This window comes from Talpa europaea (assembly GCF_964194135.1).
Source record: "Talpa europaea genome assembly, chromosome: 11".
Classification (NCBI taxonomy): Eukaryota; Metazoa; Chordata; class Mammalia; order Eulipotyphla; family Talpidae; genus Talpa; species Talpa europaea.
The window spans coordinates 93,303,469-93,323,910 of NC_140078.1; the positions used below are offsets into that span (position 1 = coordinate 93,303,469).

At 40.2% G+C, this 20,442-nt stretch overlaps 1 protein-coding gene across 1 annotated transcript in view; it reads left to right on the plus strand.

The window, feature by feature from the left end:
* LOC311180155 (collagen alpha-4(VI) chain-like) overlaps nucleotides 1-20,442 on the plus strand; it is a gene marked incomplete at its 5' end in the record, with an annotated part of 74,150 nt that overhangs the window by 23,043 nt on the left and 30,665 nt on the right. Inside the window, 8 exons of the mRNA XM_084247815.1 lie at nucleotides 1,857-1,910; nucleotides 4,635-4,706; nucleotides 5,688-5,714; nucleotides 7,020-7,064; nucleotides 8,401-8,454; nucleotides 9,841-9,903; nucleotides 10,230-10,295; nucleotides 19,828-19,890. Of these exons, the coding sequence (XP_084103941.1) occupies nucleotides 1,857-1,910; nucleotides 4,635-4,706; nucleotides 5,688-5,714; nucleotides 7,020-7,064; nucleotides 8,401-8,454; nucleotides 9,841-9,903; nucleotides 10,230-10,295; nucleotides 19,828-19,890 (444 nt within the window). The remainder of the gene's footprint in view (nucleotides 1-1,856; nucleotides 1,911-4,634; nucleotides 4,707-5,687; nucleotides 5,715-7,019; nucleotides 7,065-8,400; nucleotides 8,455-9,840; nucleotides 9,904-10,229; nucleotides 10,296-19,827; nucleotides 19,891-20,442) is intronic.

Here is a 20,442-nt window from a genome sequence, read left to right on the forward strand (position 1 = left end):
GTGCATTCCTTGGAGAAGGCATTAGGTATGTAGTAGATGAGCAGGCACATTCTGAACGACTTGAGCTGTCACCCACCAGCACACACATGATGCTCTGCATGGGGGTGCAACTGCCATGGGGCAGGTGATGCCACCTCCTCTTCCGGGCCCCTCTGGATGCAGTGACCTAGAGTGCCTTCACTGCTGGGGGTGCTGGGGGATGCTCTCAGATCTTACTGACCAGGTTTTTGACTAAACACATCTGGCTATAAAATGGCAAGCCAAGCGTCTTTGAGAGGAAATAGTTTATGTGTTTTGCTATGTAGAGAGAGAGAGAGAGACTAATTAGCAGAGTCATATTGCAATAAACAACTTTTTCATAAATAATATGGGTGGTGATGTCCTCAGAAGAGAGTGGGAATGGGGCCTCTCAGTCTGATTTCACCCTCCATCAACACAGGGGATAAGCTGGGAGCAAGCCAGCTGCTGCACACTGCTCTAACAGCTGGGAATGGGAGGGGTGGACGAGAGTCCCTGCTCCGGCCAGGAAAGGGCTCTAGTCAGGATAGAAGAGGACTCCATGAGTGGCGCAGTCGGGGATGGGAGGGCAGTTTGGTAGGGTCTGTTAGTTGCAGGTTGGCAAAAGAACAAGAAAAGAGGAGACCTCTCTGGGCGTGAGAGACTTTTGCTGAGGTGCTAGGGCCAGGGGCCTTTAAGACTTTAGGACTGGTGGGCCTCCCTGGTGGCTCAAGGGGTTAAGAGGCAACCTATGAAACTGTCCACAGCCATTGCAGCACGAGTTCGATTCCTGCCCAGGGAGCTACCCACATGGCACAGCAGACCTCTCCTGACTCGCCTGCTGCTCCCCTCAGTAGTGTATTTCAGTCAACCTGCCTGTTCTGCTCCCCACTCTGTCTTTGGTGAATCCTCTCACCCCCCACACCCACATCTCTGTTTTGTACCCCAGTTCTTGTATGCATAAATAAATCGTTTAAAAAAAAGGCTTGAGGGACTGGAGTTTGAGACTAAAGGGATTGAACTTTATAGGCTGAAAAGTCAAGGAGATTGGGCTTGGCTAGAGTCCATTTGTCATTGCGGGCACCAGGCAGCTGGAGCCTTGCGGTCATGCAGGGCTTGTGACTGTCTCTAAGGCGAGCATCTCACGGAGGCTGTGTGCATGCAGCTCCAGTGTGAACTAACTGGTCTGGTCCCAAGGCCTGTGACTCTTTCTTTTGGGTCTGCAACTCCCTTTTCTTCCCATACCAGCCAACTTGATAAGTGGTGGGAAAATAGCTCAGAAGTGGTTAAAAAAAAATACAAAAAAACAAGTCAAGGAAATTTATGGCATTCGGGGACTGGGTCTAAAGTCATCAGGGTTTTTCTTTTTTATTTTTTTTTTAAACTTTTGTTTACCAGCTCATGGGAACAGCAAAATTTTACAAAATTTTGTCCTTAAGTCCTGTCCTACCCTTGTCTTGGGACCCTTTCTGTCACAGAAGCACCTTTGCTACTGATGTTTTCTAAAACAAAATCAAAGTCCTCTTTAACCATTTCCCCTGAACTTTTAGCAATAAACTGATCTTGGTTTGGATTTTCACAAGAGAGTGACTTTCACAATAGAATGTTTTTTTGAGGGGAAAAAATGTTGACTTGTCAGCTATGAAGACAAACTGGTACTGAAGTTTTCACTTTAACACAGACCAAGAGTATTTGATTCTGTGTTTCCACCCATTATGCCCCACACTTAACAGGTGCTCAATAAAATGTTTACTCAGCAGGACAAGGGTATTTATTAGTAACAATTTCTGTTTCCTGTAATTTTGAGAAATGATGAATTTAGAGCCCAAGTTATTTATTTCAATTTCTTTTTGTCTCAGGGAAAGAAGGGTTTTAATGGATTACCTGGACATCCTGGTGAGGAAGGTGGACATGTAAGTACTGACTCTTGTTTTTTCTCTGAAGGTATATGATGACATGGGTCAAATCTTCGCAATACATAATTGCACTTAAATCATGAACGTTTTTCCTCATCTATATTATTTTAAGTGCATTTCAGTATCTCTGTAAACATGACCATTTATTATAACAAAAAGTCAGGTGATCAAATTTTATAAGATAAAGACTTTTAGAAGGTATCATATGATGAACTGTGGTCATTTTATTGTTTAATCAATGAATTTGAGACTCCTGAAAATGTGGTTATTGTCTAAAGTACATGCATGTAATAATAACTGCTAATTGTGAGCTAATTTATGTGTCTTTTGTTACTATTTATGAGGTAGCCATGTCAGCAAATAGTTTAACAAAAATGAATTGGAGAGAGGGCCTCCCTGGTGGCGCAGTGGGTTGAGCGCAGCGCTGTGAAGCTGTCTGCAGCCTCTGCAGTACGGCAGACCTCTCCTGCTCCCCTCAGCAGTGTTTTCCGTCATCTACCTGTTCTACTGCCCACTCTATCACTGGTGAATTCTCTCACCCTCCTGTACCTCTGACCTGTACCCCAGTTCTGGTATACATAAATAAAAATATCTTTTTAAAAAAATTTAAAAAAAGAATTGGAGAGAATCAAAGGTTATTTTTATTAGCGGGTCACTTAGTTGACTTCCAGAAATGCAAAGATGCTGGTGTTATAGTCACATACCCATCGTCTGCATATAACCTTGCTATGTCCCCAGGCATGTGCTGGCCAAAGGAAAGTTATTTCTATCATATGGTTTTGGAGAAACATGTATGTCATAGACAGAGGTGCTAGATAGGGGACTGGCTGCGGTAGGGACTCTCTTTTCCACATCATATAAATACCAAAAGGTTGAAAAAGCCCCTTCATTTTCAGTTAATTGTAAATTTTGGGAGACCACAGGCGTCAATTTTAAAGCTGACTAGTGTATTCCACAGTTCTTAGCCCTCTGTGTCTCAGCATATTTTATACTCTCCAGTTTTCTATCTGTTGATATGTACCACATTAGAAATTTTAGAGAATTTTCATTTATTTGTTCTGAAATAACAAAATAAACCTATGATATGTTCACATAAATGACATAATCATTTATGAAAAATAATTCTGTTTTCCACAACAGATTATCTTAGTAAGAAGAGTGGCACTGTTTTACATGGTTTCAAATGTCTTTATGCCAGACTTATTAGCTGCATTCTTGTATCTGCTTCTGTATTCAGTCTCGTGTGCTATCTGTGACCTATTGAAAATTCTGCTGTACGCTTGGGAGAGAACGAGAGTTAAAATAGAAAATAGCATTTTAGTGTAACTGGAAAAGTACTTTAAACTTCGTGAGCACCTCTTCCCAAAGGGTTTTGTGCACTGGAAGGACCCTCACCAGCTTTTTGAAGGACTGATACATACAAGCATTCATGTTCTCATTGCTCCACTTAGGCTAGCACGTTGTTTTATTATTCCGAGCATTCAGGCTGTCTGAACTTGGACAATAAGCAGCATTTAAAGAAAGATGTGTATTTCACACTTGCAGCAAGTATCAGTTTGGATTTCATTCATTTTAAATGCTCAGTGGCCCTGTGTGCCCCAGTCGTGGCTACTGTATCTGGCAGATAAGCTTCACCAGGACTCATTTTCTTTTTATTGTATTTCTTACAAGAGATGGTGACTTCAAAATACGCTGTCCTCTTAATGTCATTTCCCTGCCAAGCAGGTCAGATTGTTCTGCTCAATGTCAGATAGCTGCTTAAATGGAAGAGTTTTGGAATAGGGCCCAGGATTTGTAGGTTCAAGTTGAATGTATATAAGGAAAAATAACTAGCTCATGTGCCAGTTATGAATTACCATACCCTCCACCCCACGAAACAGACAAAAAAAAAAAAAAAATCCCACAGGAAAACAGCCCTTGTTGATATAAAGCAAATAACCATCTATTCCATCCCGAGACTGTGGGTGAGGAACCTGACAAGGGACGAGCAGGGAGCTCTGTACTCTTAAGTCTGGGGTGTCCACTGGTCTGATTAGGCCCCGTGGCCGAGAGGGCTCATTGCAGTGATGGCTTCCTCTCTCTTGAGCCTGCCACTCCTGAGACCTGGCCCAGCTGGAGCTGTGTGGGGGCTGTGTCTAAGAGGGAGCACCCCACATGGAGGTCAGTTCTGAGAGTGAGCATTCAGGAGACTGAGGCTGAAGTTGCTAGGTCTCTAGAAGAGCAGCGTTAGGAGCCAGGCAGTAAGTTGTCTGTCACATTCTACTGACTATCATTGAGTCACTGGATTCTGACCAGATTCAAATTGGGTTCTTCCTCTTGACAGAGGAGTGGCAAGGTCTACAGTAGAAGAATGTGGAGACTTTGTGGGGACCATCTTTGGAAAATACAGTCTATCAGATGCATGAATTTTACATAATTTCAAAATGTATGTATTGTATGAGATGTTGTTTTAAGTATTCATTGGTTACACATCAAAGCCTTAGTTATAAATCAAATAGTCAGATTACCCAAGGTCACCAAATATAGTTAGATACTGTCATTAGTCACAGCTAACATTTGTTGAGAACTTCTTGTGTGCAGGGCTAACATTTTATATATTTTTCCTTCCATCTACATAATAAGATACTATTGTTATAATTTGGTCCATGGTCGTTATTGCTGATTTGAATGGGTTGGATGGTGATACAATTATTTGTCTGTCTCCATGTGTATCTTCCACAGGGAGAGAGGGGTCCCCAAGGTCTTCCTGGACTCCAAGGTGAGGAAGGATGCCCAGGTATGAGAGGACCTAAGGTGAGTATGACCTTGAGCTGCATGACATCTCTGTTTTATCCCAAGTTCGTGGAGAATCATAATTCTTCAGCATAGCTATAGCATCTTAGCTCTTCTCTGACTGAGGGTTTCCTGCAATTATTGTCTGAAAAAAGGTATCAAGTGCAGATAGTTGACTGAGAGGTGTACTCAGTACACACTGGTGCGCGAGTAGGGTGGTTAGACAGGGAGGGAAGGTGACCTCAAAGAGATGTGCGTTGTCCATTAGCTTTTCACTGTGGTTAGACATAGCTTACCTGCTGAGAACCTCTGGGAGCTCGTGAAACATGCTCTCCAGTGTTATCCCTCTTGAGGGTGCGAACTGGGGTATTCTTACACCAAATCCTGTTGCTTGAGGGATTAACCCTAGGAGCCATCAACTCCCCGTCCTCTCCTGTGTGGAGTAGAGCAAACTCTAGTCCCAGAAAAAAATCCCTGGGAAGAGAGTGAGCTTGAGAACACTGAAACTGTAAAGGATAATGGGATCGTGATGAAGTCTCCATTTAGAGTGGTTGCATTCAATGCCTCTCAACCTTCCAGGATTAAAGAATCTCCTTTAAAAGCCAGAAATTATGTTCTACAGCCTCACAGTCCTTGAAAGAGTTTTTTGGATCACAGGGACTATGTTTTGTATATTGTAACAAGCTGTTCCTTCAGTTAGTTTGCCCTGTTGCTCCTGGATTCCCTTTCCCGCTTGTCAGGAGAAAACGTGATTGTTATAATATGTGACAAGTCACTGCTGTTTCCTGCTCACCCCTACTGTGTGAGCAGATAGTTGCAAGGTGCAAAGGGGAGGGGGTAGTAACCAGAGTGCTATGATGTCCATTTAGTCATCAGAGAAGAAATCTTCATTTAGATCTAATAATTGCATTTTCTTCAAATTAGGGAATGTATGGTTTCCTAGTGAAACACTGGTTGAAAAGTCTCATTCATTTCCAATTCTTTTTCTTTTTTTGATTTTAGGGAGTGAGGGGATTTTCAGGAGAGAAGGTAAGTGATCATCTTTATTCTTCCTAATCTGGAGAACAGTTTCTTTGGGAAACAATACTGAGTTCTGTTGCTTTTCCTTTGCTTAAGTGAGGTCAGTCTTAAAACTTTAAGACCCCGGAAGGTGTCAGATGGTATTCACAGCCAAACTGTCCTGCTAATGAACAGCTCTCTGTAAGACATGCAGTTGAGATTCAGTGCAGGGATGTATATTATAATTTTCAAGCCTGACTAGCTCTTTGATCATTAAGCCACTGATTTATTGCTTGGTATGGAAGAGTTGGTCCTGATTTCAGGTTGCGGTAGGAAGGTGTGGTCAAGGTAGAGTTCCAATGAGAGAGGGACATTAGGACAGGACTGGTGAGAGAGGAGCTGGCGCCATAAGGGAATGACTGGATGTTCCATTAAGAAGTAGAGTATCCATTTACTCAATCAATTCATTCAAAACATTTTTTTTAGTTCTCTACATTATCCTAGGGAACGGTTGCACAGTGGTAACAGCCCAGGTGTGGGCTGGTAGAGCTGCTTTATGCTTGTCTTCTGGGACCACTGATTCACCACTGATTCACCCTGGGACTGGTGGCACATAGCTCATGAAATTTGAGTCCAGAGTTTGGTATCCTTCTTTTCTTTTCCTTTTTTTTTTAAAAGATTTATTTATTTATTTATACAAGCACTGGGTACAGTCAGAAGCACGGGAGGGTGAGAGAATTCACCAGAGCCAGAGTGGGGAGCAGAACAGGCAGATTGAAATACACTGCTTAGAGGAGCAGCGGGCGCGGCAGGAGAGGTCTGCGCACCATATGGCACCCTCACCGGCTGGCTGGGGATCGAACCGGTGCTGCAGAGGCTGCAGGCACCTTCGCAGCCCAGCGCTCAACACGCTGTGCCACCAAGGAGGCCCATATTTGCCACTCTTTTTAAATGTAAACAGGTCCATCCTTAGCACACTGACAACCAGAAGCAAATGTTTCTTTCAGTTTTGTGAGAGCTACTTGTTCCCAGTGCAGATGTCTGAAAAAAAGTCTTCCGGTCCATTCAAAATTGGAGTTTATTTTTTTCCTTATCTTTCTCATTAGCATCCGAAAGTGTCAAGAAAAACACTATATAATGTTGATGACTATTTCAAGAAGGAAATAATTGTTGTGTTTTAATAGTTGAATGCTATATATAAATGTTGATTTGGAAGGTCTAGATTCTTCTGTCAATTGAAAAAAATATTAGGAAGGACATAAACATCAAAGCATTGATAACCATGTACACCTGCTCCTCTTGTCTCTGACAGTCTCATTTTCCTTTACTCCACAGGGTGACCCTGGTGAGGAAGGTCTTGATGGCTTGAATGGAGAACAGGTACAGAAAGTCTCTCGTTCTGTGTTTTTTCCCTCCCTCCTATTTGGGCATTTATAATGTTGATTTCTACTTTTCATGGTTTATTTAGAAATTTTAAGATGCATACTCAACAATGTCTAAAGTTAATCTATATGTTTGCCCTTGTCACCAAAATATAAGGACCCTAGAAACTTAGCTTTAATCAGCCTCCTCCCATCTTATATATTATTGTCTAGTATTTTATTTCTGCCTTTTTGGGTTAAATTCTACCATTTAGGCATTGTTATTGTAATTGTCGTTTTTAGTCATACTTAACTAGCTTTACCCTTGGATTATTATCACTGATGACTTGAAAAGAACACGAAAAGATCGTGTTTCTGTTGCCTAAGGTACAATGCCTTTGGTTTTTGTTTTGCTGAAATCTATTTTACATTTTTCTTAAAAAATGGTTTTGGGTAAAAAGTGTTTCTTTAAGTAATTTGAAAGTGTAATTTCATACTCTTCTGGCTTATATTGTCTTTTTTCTTTCATTTTTGATGCTAAGATGTTATCAGTCAAAATAATTGTGCCTTTGTCAGCAGTCTTTAAAAAAAATCAGTCTACTTTAAACATTTCCTTGTTTTTAGTTTTCTGCAGTTTCAGTAGGATGTATCTAGCTGTAGATTTCTTTTTTATTTCACCTGTTTTTGATTTATCAGGCTTTTGAATCTGAGTATTTGTGCCTTCTGTCAGTTTTGGAAAATCCTTAGCAAATTATCATTTTGAAATTTGTATCTTTCCTATGTTCTCTTTTATCTCTTTCTGGAAGTCTGAACAGAAAGTGCTACCTTCTCGCTCTTTCCTCAGTGTCTTTTTACCTCTTTCATTTACTTTGTCTTTGTCCTTGTCTTGCTGCATTGCACTCTGAATATTTTCTCCAGTGTCTAGTCCACTGATCCTTAGGTCTCTTTTGTTCAATATGCAATTTAACCTGTTAATTGGAGTTTTTATTTCATTTTTTCTAATTTTCACTTCAACAAGTTCTACTTGATTGTTTCTCCAGTCTGCTTGGTCTTTTTTTTTTGCCTGATTTGTAATCTTTTTTTTTAACTTATTTAAATATATTAACTGTACTAATTTTGTATTCTGTTACATTAATTCCAGTAACTAAGTCATTGCAAGTTTGATTTCATTGTCTATTATTTGTGCTGACTTCCTTTCCTGGTGTATTTTTCAGGGCATCTATTCTGTTGCATAGTTAGAAATAGAATGTGAAAGAAATTTTCTATTCTTGACTAGAATGTGAAACTATGAAAAAAGTATCTGGTAGAACTAATATAACAAAGATTCTTTGCATACTTATTTTTTCTTTTTCTAGGGTAGTCGTGGTGTCCCAGGGTCACTTGGAGAAAAAGGAAATACGGGAAATCGGGTAAAGTATGAGAAATCACTCATGTTTCTATTGCATAAACTGACCTTGACAGTTTATTCATAAGCTCTGGGAAAGAATCATCTAGTGGTTTAAGTCCTAAATTAGGAGTTAAAGGGCAGTAAATATTAAAGGGATCTTTGCGGGACAATGAGAAGTACAGTCTGGCTGGGAAGGACACTTCTTGACTGAAAAGTAAAGGATGTGGTTACAAGCCTTGGGTAGGAGACTAAGTTCTCAGAGACGGAGCCATGAAAAGTTTTTGTAAGAGACAAAAGGCTAAGTAACTTGGTTCACATTACTCGTTTCCCATAAGGTAGAGTCAGACCTTCATTTAAGGTTGCAAATAGTCACTTCTGCCTTTTCTACTGAGTTATCAGACACTATGGAAAGTTTCAGGCAAAGGAGACACATGTTCAAAGCTACAGGTTTGGCAGGTGACTCCTGAAGCCAGTGTCTAAGTCAAAGAGGGAGAAGAAATTGGGCAAATCACAATAGCAGCCATATGCCAGGCTTTGCACTCAGTATTTTAATTCTTACTCCATTTAATTCCTTTACATCTGTTTCACAAATGAGAAAATTACATCTTCAAAGAAATTTTCCTAACTGGTAAGTGAAGCAGCAAGATTGGAATTGAGAATGAACTCCCTCTCACCATCCTGTTAGGTCAAGGATAGATTAAGGAGAAGGCGCAAGTAACATCATGAGGAGGCTTCTTCGGGAGCCTGGAGAATATTCCATTTCCATGTGTCTGAGACCCCTATCTCAGCAGACTCCCCCTTCAGTGCTCTTAGAGTGTGGGATATATACCGGCCTTCTCAATCCCTAGAAGCAGGTACATGACATCAGCTGAGGTGGGATCCTTAATGACAGGTTTTAAGATATAACCATTTGCTTGTCATCTCTGGTTCTCTGTCTGCAGCAGTCAGGAACTCAGAAAGAATTTATTCTCTTTTCTCCTCTTTTCCATGAACTCTTGCTCGGTTCATGCTGCCCATGGCTTTGATGGAGAAAATCTTTTTTTTCTTACATGTGTCTCTGTGTGGAAAGATCAAGGGATTTGGTGGTAGGTGACCTGGCTCCAACTTTCCTGAGCCTCAGGTGCTAGTAGGGTAATTCCTGATTTGTGAAGGTTAAATGACATCATGCACACCCCTGACCAAGCATATTGCAGATTTTCAATTGAAAGTATGTTCTTTTTTGTGTCTCAAACTTCTATAGCAACAAATGCTTTAAAGTCCAAGTGCTAGACTCTTCTTTTAATTTGGTGTTCATTTCCCTTGTAATGTTCTCTTCCCTTCAAGGAATAGACAGTTTTAAAAAGTAACACTTTTTTTTTTTTTTTTGGTGTGTGTGTGTGTGTGTGTGTGTGTGTGTGTGTGATTTAAGGGCTTGGCAGGACCGCCGGGACAACCTGGAGAATATGGGGAGCCTGGACTGAGGGGTGATCCTGTGAGTTTTTGGTTGAGGGATTTCTGCTATTTTAATACAGGGACCTATGAACTGTTTGCTGTAGCACGGGAAAAAGAAAGCAACTGATCAGTAATGAGGCATCTGTTCAGACTCTCTCAGAATTGCAACAAATAAGAAATTTGAGCAAGAACTTACAGGAAACTTGGGTGCTTAACAAGTTTGGAACTTTAATTTCATAGGATATTTGGGATTTCTGAACAGACCAAGGCAAAGAAAGGGTTGATATTCTTTTTTTTTTTAAAAGGTCATTTTGTAATTCCATTCTTTTCTGTCCATTTGAGATAAGCAATCTTTTATTTTCTCAGGGGAATCCTGGAGTTGATAGTTACATCCCAGGTCCTAAGGGAGAAAAAGGAAGGCGTGGACTTCAGGTAAGATGGTCTCTGTCTTGGAGACACTGGTGCACATGGAAACAGGTACTAACTGGTGCCTAGAAGGTGGACACTAGCGAGACCTGTGGGCTCCCTTGTCCATAGAGGCAGGAGCTCTGAGTGCTGACCCCTATTCATATCCCTGTGCTTGCATTAGATTAAAAATTCTCCCATTTTATAATGATGTCTTGATTTGAAAGCAGCTTAGGGTCATTACACTTCTGGCTTTTTTTCTGTCACTGCCAGTGTTGATAGATGTGAATCAGGTACTTACCTGCATAGCATTTTTTAAGAGAAGATCCTTGTCTATCTCTCTACTAGAAATGTCATGACAGAGAAGACACCACAGAAGGAAAAAGACTTGTTTATCTAACAGATATTAATATGTCAGAAACCATTTTTAGATTTTTATGTCCCAGGCATTAAAATTTATGACTTCTTACAAATTATTAAAATAACCCAAGTGCTCTGTCCTCACAGCTCATCATTCCCAGTTTTCAGGAATGAGGTGTGTGTGGCAAGATGTATATAACTTTGAACTCCTCTTTCACATTTATGTGTGATTTTGACAAAATCTTAGGACAGTGGTTCTTCTCCCCAAATTGAACTTAGGTATCGTCCATTTTATATATTCAGATCCTGAATAAAATTCAGTTTGTAACAAGAGAGTTATTGCACAGTCGTCTTGACTGTGGGAGAATCTTTCACCCTGTTGTTAATTACAGTTGTCTTGGACAGACTCCATTCAGAGGGCTCCCTTTGTGACTTGAGGTCAGAAAGCCCTGTGAATTGCCATGAAGTCAACTGTAGGATTGAGCTAACAGATCAGAGGGTCAGCAACTGTTAACTCATTTGAACTCCATTTTTCTCATCTGTATGTAAGGTGGGAAGATTAGAGAAGTCATTTCAAAGTTTCTATGAGTTTGTCGTCATGAAAGGTCACGATCTCGGTATACCTGGAGATTTGGTTTCACGGTTTGCTTGTGGCTTTAATCCTGGGAAGGAAGCCAGGCCACTAGACAGACTGTCCAATGCTGTGTTCATCACCAACCAGCCCCGCGCTCACAGCTTTCAGAGCTCTCTATCAGGCCTTAGTTATAACCTTGGACATCAAATCCCCGAAGTGTGAGTGCAAACAAAAATTGTCATCTGAGGAGATGCCATGGCTTACTGTATTTGTGTTCCTATACATGAGCTCTACTCCCGTGCAGGGTTCAAAGGAGGGTACTAAGTATTCTGGCAATAGATTAGGATAACTTAGAAGCCACTGCATAGGCTTGTTGCTGGTGGATGCTGAAATTCTGGACTAAGTGCTATGAGAAGATTGCCCTCGAGGGGGCAGCCTTTCCTTGGGATTAGTTTTGAGTGGACCCAAAAGAGCAGATTAAGATGTTGCAGTTTGGATGGAGGAGCCCTGATGAACAGAAAAGCTTTATTAAATACCTAGCACTTCATATCTCAGGAAGGAGTGGAAAACTGTTCATGCTTTCATACTTCCAGGGTGAAAGAAATCCAATACACCATTTTTTGGAAGGCAATGAGGTAACAAACTATATATATCAGTGAGGACTGTTGCTTTTTGTTTTTTAATATACAGGCTGCAGAAAGCCTGAGTAGCAGTGTTTAGCTAAGAAGTGTTTTCCATAATCTAGAGATAGGCCATTCTGGGTTGGGTACATCAGTTCTGTGATGCACGTGATGTCCTTAGGGCACAGCTCCTTGCCCTCAGAGATACTATTCTCAGTATGTGCAGGCAGGGGTAGAGAATAAATCCAGAGGTGTTTATGCATCTAAACCAATCTTCCCTTCACCTCTTACTTTTCAGGGACGTTCAAGTTTTGATGGGCTTCAGGGGGAAGCAGGAGATGTTGGCCCTCAGGTAGGTATAACCTCTCTTGGGATGAGGTAGGTAGACTGGGGTGAAAATTTGCTTGTTTCCTCATCTTAGGTCTCTGTTTCCCTTCTATTCTCAGGGATCAAGAGGAAGACGAGGTCAGCTGGGGTTGAAGGTTAGTGCTTCCTGAAAAGCTTCTTGTTCCACATATACAGTTACTTTAAATAGTTCTTTTGAAGTCAGGGGGAGTGCTGGTTAGACTGTCCAGGGTTGCAAGAGGGTCACTGGGAAGTTTCTATGGGGACCCTTTCCGTGAAGAAGCAAAAGTTTATGTGCTGCTGCTTCTGCTCTTTCTCCAACTTGTAATAGTTCACTTAGAGTGAAAAGAAGCTAATAGCTCAGAGAAGGGCTAACGATCTTTCCACAAAAAGAAGCAGAACCTCATGGGTTCATAGGGGATCTCACTAAATGAAGGAAAAGATTGAATTCTTATATGTACAAAGGGAATGTGATTTGAGGGTAGGATGGAGGTATATTTCTGTGAAGGAATCATGTTTTATCAAGTATTTATCTAACACCAGTCGCTGTGCTAGATGTTTATAATTGTATCACTTCATGTAAATCTTTCCAAACTCAAGGAGTTTTGCACATCATTTGGTTATTTAATTTTTTTTTGATAAGAGAGGAAATACAGGTTTAGCAGAGTGAAGTTACTTGTCAAGGGCCATAACGACTATCAGTTGGTGGAGACAGGATTCACATCCAGTGGCAATGATGTTTTTGGAAATTTTCATACAAATGAACAATTAAATTCATTTATAGAGCCTTCCCTCTGACATATTCTGGTCATATTCTGCTGGTATTTCTATTCTCATGACTTAGGGATGGAGAAGTCAGAGATTGACTTATATCTGTGTCAGAGAGTATGTGTGTGTGTGTATGTGGGAGGGGACAGTGGCCTCCAACATACAAAAGAAGATGGGACTCCTGTGACTTCAAACGAGACGTGTTGCAAAGGCAGGTTATTGAGAAATTCCAAGCCTCAAAAATCTAAACAAGTTTTGTTGACATCAAGTGAAATATTTCCCATAAAATGTTAGGATTTGAAATCAGTTCTTTAATATTTTCTTATATCATTAATTCAGTTTTAAGACATGTGAAATAAACAGTGCCTCAAGTTATTTTATCCCTTTGTTTTTATCCTAAAAGAGGCAGAAAGAGGCTCAAGTTGACTAGACTAAGTTTGGAGAAATTAAATGGTTCTAGGAAGTGGAAGGAATTTCCTACTCTTGAGTTGTTTAATTCTTTTATTTCAGTTGAATCAGAGCTAGGCTTGTATTACCTTTAAAGTCAAGTTGCACTAGCAAAGCTATAATGAAAGCGGTTTTCCTCCCCACTCTCCTGCTCCTGCTCCCCAGCTGTCCAGAAGTATCCCTCACCTTGGTCTCCTTGGGCTATCCCTCTGGACCCGGGGCCATTTTCACAAACAACAAGGTAGCTTTATGATTTCTGGGTTTTCAGTTTGTGATGTTTTCTATTGATCTTAGTATGGGGGATAAAGACATTTTTAACCTGCCCTCCTCTTTCCATACACTTTCTTCCAACTTATTCTTATTTTCTCCACTTTTGGCTAAATCAGTCCTTTTTTCACGTGATGACTTGGTAAATGTCATTTTCAGCCAAGCAGCTTTTGTTCTCCCTGAGTCATCCTTCCCCCATTTGTTCTGTGTTCAGTGTGCTGGTTTCTAGGTCATCACAAAACTCTTTGAAAGTACTAGTAGTCTCCCTCCCAGTGAATTCAAACGTGTGAGGGTTATTGCTCCTGAATTCCTCCTGAACCTCCGGTCTTCCTCTAAACCAGATTGCTTTCTGGGCTTCTGCACTGTGGCCACTGGCATAGATTCTGGAACTGCAGCTTCTTTCTTTGGGAACAGAGAAAATGTGTGTAAATTGCCATCTTTAACAGGAATGCTCTCCCTAATTTAATACATTGCAATCTTCATGAATCCTAGTAGTTGTTTTCTCTTGTTTATGATTTGATTTTTTTAAATGAAAGATAAAGTCATTTGCTCACTCCGAGGTAAACTGGCTCTATCTAGCATGTCAGCAGTTCACTAGTGAACCCCAACTTTGGAGAACTGGTCATGTGGACTGATTCATATTTTCTGGGTTTTGGGGGAAGGATAAAATATATGTAACATAAAATTTACCATTTTAGCCATTTCTGATTATACAGTTTAGTGGCAGTAAACATTTTCCATGGTTTTCCAACCATTATCGCTGTTCTCAATTATAAAGAGTCTTAAAATAATGTTATTGTCGATCGTCTTCATGATGTAATTACATCTCCATGACTAACTTAATGTATTTTAAAACTTGAAGTTTGTACTTCGTGATCTTTTTCAGCCATTTTGCCCACCCCCCACTCCCTTCCTCTCTGGCAACCACCAGTTTGTTCTCTGTGTCTATGAGTTTTGTTTCGTTAGTTCTTCATTTGTTTTGCTTTTCATGTTCTACATATAAGTGAAATCATAACTGTTTTTGCTTTTTTCTGTCTGCCTTATTTCCCTTAGCACAATGGCCTCAGGTTTTATCTATGTTGTTGTAAATGGCAATTTTTACAGCTGTATAAATACTCCATTATATATGTATACACACACAGGTATATATAGAGGCTTAGGTTGTTTCCATATTAGATATTGTAAATAATGCTGCAGTAAACATAGGGATGCTTGTCTTTTTATTTTATTTTTTATTTTTATTATTTTTAAAGATTTATTTATTTTATACAAAAACTGGGGTACAGGTCAGAAGCGCGGGAGGGTGAGAGAATTCACCAGAGCCAGAGCGGGGAGCAGAATAGGCAGACGGACCGAAGACACTGCTGAGGGGAGCAGCGGGCGCGGGAGGAGAAGTCTGCTGCGCTATGTGGGATTCTTCCTGGCCAATGGGGAATTGAACCCACGCTGCAGAGGCTGCAGACAGCTTCGCAGCGTGGCGCTCAACCACTGCACCACTGGGGAGGCCCGATGTTTCTTTTTAAAAGAATTAGTGTTCTTCAGCTAAATAATAGAATTATAATTGCTGGATCATACAGTGTTGTGTTTTTAAGCTTTTGAGGAGCCTCCATATAGTTTTCTTTACGTCTGTGCCCATTCATCATTCTACCTCTGTGCACGAGGGCCCCTTTTTCTCCACATCCTCGCCAGCACTTGCTGTTTCTTGTCTTTGTATGTAGCTCTTCTGAAGGTGTGATGTGATACTTCATTGTGGTTTTAATGTGCTCTTCCTCATTTACATTCTAGAAGGTCTAACTTGCTAAATAAAGATTTAACCCATTGAAAGAAGTGCTAAATTCTGATAGATGGCATACCTTGGTCTTTGGGAAAATACGGCTTATTACTGTCTATAGAATTAGCTATGCTGGCATTTGTAAGATTTTTTTTATGGAAACGATACTATGGCCAAAAAATCAATGTGTAAAATATTTCAACCCTATGGCAAAACTTTAAATTTGTTAATTATGATAAAATTAAAAAATCATTAAAAATTTAAGTGCCCATAAATCCATTACTCTCCAGGAATTATTTTCCTGTTTGTGTGTTTCTTTTACTTTTTACTTGCATACATCATAAAGGGAACCATAATGTATGTGCTGTTCTATGTTCTGCCTTCCTAAGTTTTCAAATCTTCCTATTGTCATTGTAACACATTATATCTTACTCTGTTGAAGAACAGTGATTTATTAAACTATTCTTATGTTGAAAATTTAGGTAATACTTATTTAATTAGATATCGTGGTCAATGATGTAATGAAACATTAGGTTTTTTTTTTTAAGATTTATTTATTTATGCATACAAGAACTGGGGCACAGGCCAGAGGTGTGTGTAGGGGTGTATGTGAGAGGATTCACCAGAGACAGAGTGGGGAACAGAACAGGCAGACTGACTGAAATACACTGCTGAGGGGAGCAGCAGGCGAGACAGGAGAGGTCTGCTGCACCATGTGGATTGCTCACTGACCAGGGATCCAACTCGTGTTGCAGAGGCTGCGAATTGCTTCATAGTGTGGTGCTTGATCCCTTGCCCAACCAGGGAGGCCCAAAACATTGTTTTATATATTTCTTATTTTGCTCTTGCTTTTGCTTTGCTGAAGTGATTTCTTTAATAAAAACACATAGACCTGGAGTAACAGCAAAAGAATCTGAGCTTTGCTGTGTGGAGCCACATTGTTTCCCTAAGTGGGGCACTGTGATTGTCACTAATGTGATGTGCAAATTAGACAGCATTTCTCAGCCTGTTTACAAATTTCCAGCTCTGTGCCTTTCCAAATTTGGGTCACATTTGTAAATCCAGACATCACTGAGGTGACACTGGGGTACCCCACCGGGTATTACCAACATAGTGTACCCACCACTGACTCACCCATGTTCTACTGCCATGGACCATTGTGCTCCCTCTGTCTTTGTTCTTGTCCCTTCTGCACCTTAGTGTGTTAGCCCCGGTAAGGGCTCCTCCATATCCTAAGAGGAGCCTTTATAAGGAACGAATGGACTTTTTTTTTTTTTAAATATTTATTTATTTATACAAGCACTGGGTACAGTCAGAAGTGCGGGAGGGTGAGAGAATTCACCAGAGCCAGAGCGGGGAGCAGAGCAGGCAGAAGGACCGAAGTATACTGCTGAGGGGAGCAGTGGGCATGGCAGGAAAGGTCTGTGCGCCATGTGGGACCCTCGCCGGCGGCCAGGGATCGAACTGGTGCTGCAGAGGCTGCGGGCAGCTTCGCAGCCCAGTGCTCAACTGCTGCGCCACCAGGGAAGGCCCCACATGGACTTTTAAAAGTGGTCATTGTGTAAAGTAGGCGTTTAGATTATTTAAACCAAGTATTTTTGCTTCCATCATTAGGTGAGACATTGGAAGGAGATGCACACAGACTGAGAAAGACCATAATAATCTTGTCTTGAATTTTCCCCCAATTAAATGGGACTTTTCCCTTTTCTGTAGTCAGCTAGCAAAGGTTAGTTTTTCAGCTTGTCTTTATCTGACTGTTAATTTGGTTACTTTATATTCCACATATTAGTGACACCATCTGCTTCTTAGAGCAGAATAATAGAACTGTAATGATTGTTACGAGTGCTTCCCATTTCTTTGAATAGTTTAAAAATACTTAAGAAGCACAAGTAATTAATCTACCTATTGATTAACTCTGAACTCAAGGGTTTTTTTCCTACTGTTTGCAAATCTGTGAACAATCAGTTCACAAATGGGAATACCAAATGGGTATCCTCAGTCTTGGAAAATATATCTTTTATTTAGGAATGAAGATACTAATTTGAGAGGGAAATTAAATTAGCTACCAGATGAATCATATGAACAGCTTACCATTTTCCTGGAGAGCTAGCTTGATGCTGTAAGACCTTAGGGGTTAAAGCCAGTTTTCTTTGTGCTTGTCCCAGAGTATCACACTTGTTGCTGTGTTCAACATTGTGAGCTTCCTGGAATGGGATTCGTGTCCTTAGTGCCATTGAACATTAGCCTGGTGCCTTTACAAGGGAACGGATGGACTTTTAAAATTGGTCTTTGTGTAAAGTAGGTGTTTTAGGTTATTTAAACCAAATATTTTTGCTTCCATCATTAGGTGAGATATTGGAAGGAGATGCACAAAGACTGAGAAAGACAATAATATTTTCCCAAATTAAGTGGGACTTCTCCCTCTCGTTTCCTCTCTAACTCCGTATCCTAAGAGGACTGAAAACACAGGGTTGAATCTTTTGATTCTTGTGACTTTCAAGCGACTTCTTGCGTGGAAGACTTCCTTCACCTGCAACACTGAAGATGCCTGGTGAACTCACTGAGTTTTGTTCATCTTGACAGGGTATCCGTGGAGAATCTGGTGGACAGGGCCATGATGGAGAGCATGGGCATCCAGGCTCACAGGTTGTATCAGTAAACTTGTTTTTAGTACCAAAGGATATTTGTTTGAAATTTTAGATGGGATTCTTTGATAAAGATTTAATATAAATCAAAATATCTTTGGATGTGTCCTTTCCAGGACCTCCTAGAACAAAGTAGCCTCTCTTTTGGGTAGGTCAAACACCAATAAATAATGCTTGGTGAGCACTTACTCTCTCCTAGATACAATCCTGAACACTTACACTAACTCATTTAACCCTTCAAAGGGGTAGGTGGGTGGGTTGTGTGTTTTATCCTCATTTGAGAGGGGAGAAATGGAGGGCATGCAGAAGTTAGGTAAATTGGCCAGGCTCACAGCTAGTAAGTTTGAAAGATGGGCTTCAAACCCAGGCAAACTAGTTATAAAATTGATGCACGTGACTATTGTCTCTGAAGTTGCCAATTCAAATTATTTAAATAGTATTTCATCTACTAAAATTCTACTCAGTTTGTCAGGAAAAGTCAGCAAAGCATTTACTGAGTATTACACATGGTGGTGGTTTGCTCATAGGTCTTGGGTGTTGGTGTTCAGCTCATTAAGGTGAGGGGTCCAAGGACTTCAGTCCAGTGGGGTTTAGACTATTCAGTGATAACTGGAAATTTAAACTTCTAACTAGTTTTTGAAATCTTCTACACATAACTCAAATCTGTCATTTTGCAAACCCTTCTGGAACACTTTTTTTCATCTTTCTTTTAAAAGTCAATTGTTTCCAAAGTATCTCAGGGAAAGGGAAAAACTTAAAAAAAAATTTATTAGCACATTAAATCATTCTCCATAATTTAAAAAATGCTATTAGCGTAAGACAATACAATGAGATGATTTCTGCTGTTTTTATTTGATTTGACAGAGGTGGTAGAGAAAGAAATGGGTAATTGAAGTAGTATTAACGATTATATTTATTTTATAATAGAAAATAGTATCTGAACAGAGGGGAAAGCAACTGAAAGATATTCTTGCCTTTTCTTTTGTTTGGTGGCTTAATTCTGATTTGACACCCCTACCTCCCCACTAGTGTGTCTTTGTATTCACTTTATTACACCGCTTTATGCAAGGGGAACAGCCATGTTGTGAGCCATGAGGAAGAGCATCACTAACCTCTCTCGTCCTCACCTGCCCACTGGGATGTGGGTGTGGCAGTCTGTTTAATAGAGGATTACAATACTTGACAATGAGTAGAGACTCCATGATCAATTTCCCATTTTGCAATGGGAAAGGATTTCTCAGAAAAGTTGGAGAAAAATTAAAATGTCAATAATCAATAAAATTAAATAAATTGGGGAGAAAAATGAACATTTCCTAATGGACCCAGTGAGATCAGGCCACTTAAATGTAGTTTGAAAAAATCGGAAAATCATCTCTTTTCTTTAGCCCTTCAAAAGGGTTAAGGATAAGGAAAAGGTGATTTTTTTTTAATGAAGTGATCCCTATAGCCCAGCAGCCCTTCTCATTCCCCTTTTAGGATTTCAAATTACTTGGGTGAGATGAATTATAAAAGCAATGTTTTCAAATTTAATATTTATCAAATTCAGCTGGGGAGATGGTTAAAATATCACAGCTGAGGGCTCATGTGCTGTGCTTCTGGTGGAGTGACTTTGGAGCAGGGTACTTCTGGGTACAGATGCTGCTGGATTACACTGTGATAAATGAAATTATTATGGGCCAGGGCATCTGTTAATGATTGTGTGGTTATATGGAAAATAAGTTCTATAAAAATTGGTTGACTTTTAATTTCATCTTTGTACCAGGGACTGAGAGGAAGGCAAGGACCACCAGGAATTTTTGGACAAAAAGGCTTGTTGGGTGCTCAGGTAGGTTTGAAAAACTAACAGGTACCACATAGCTGTTCATTAACAATGGTTGATTCATACACCTGAGTGTCCCTGCACAGATAATACAAAGCCATGTAGAGTGCTGTGAAATCTGTGGGTGTCAGGAATTTTTGAAAGCAATTAATTCAATGCAGTGGACACTGATTGCCACCCTTCTGCTCTAGGTATATTGTGGGAATATTATAACCAATGAGATGTGAGATTCCATATAAACCTATAGTACAAGAATACACTGTTCTATAAAAGGGGTACATACGATTAACTTCTCACTAATACATATGAAAGTATTATTGTCCCAATTTTATAGATGAGGAAACTGAGGCACAGGGAATAATTGATTAGTCATCTGGAGGAAGTGGCCAGACTTGGATCTTTCTAGTTCCTGTCCTGACCCATGGTAGTGTCATACCTGATTAAGGCAGGTGATCAGGAGTGGCTTCCTAAGGGAAGGCCAATTGAAATTGCTTAGAAATCTGAGGAGCATGATTTAAGTCAGGGAGAAGAGTCTCAGTGTGGAGATTCAAAAGAGCA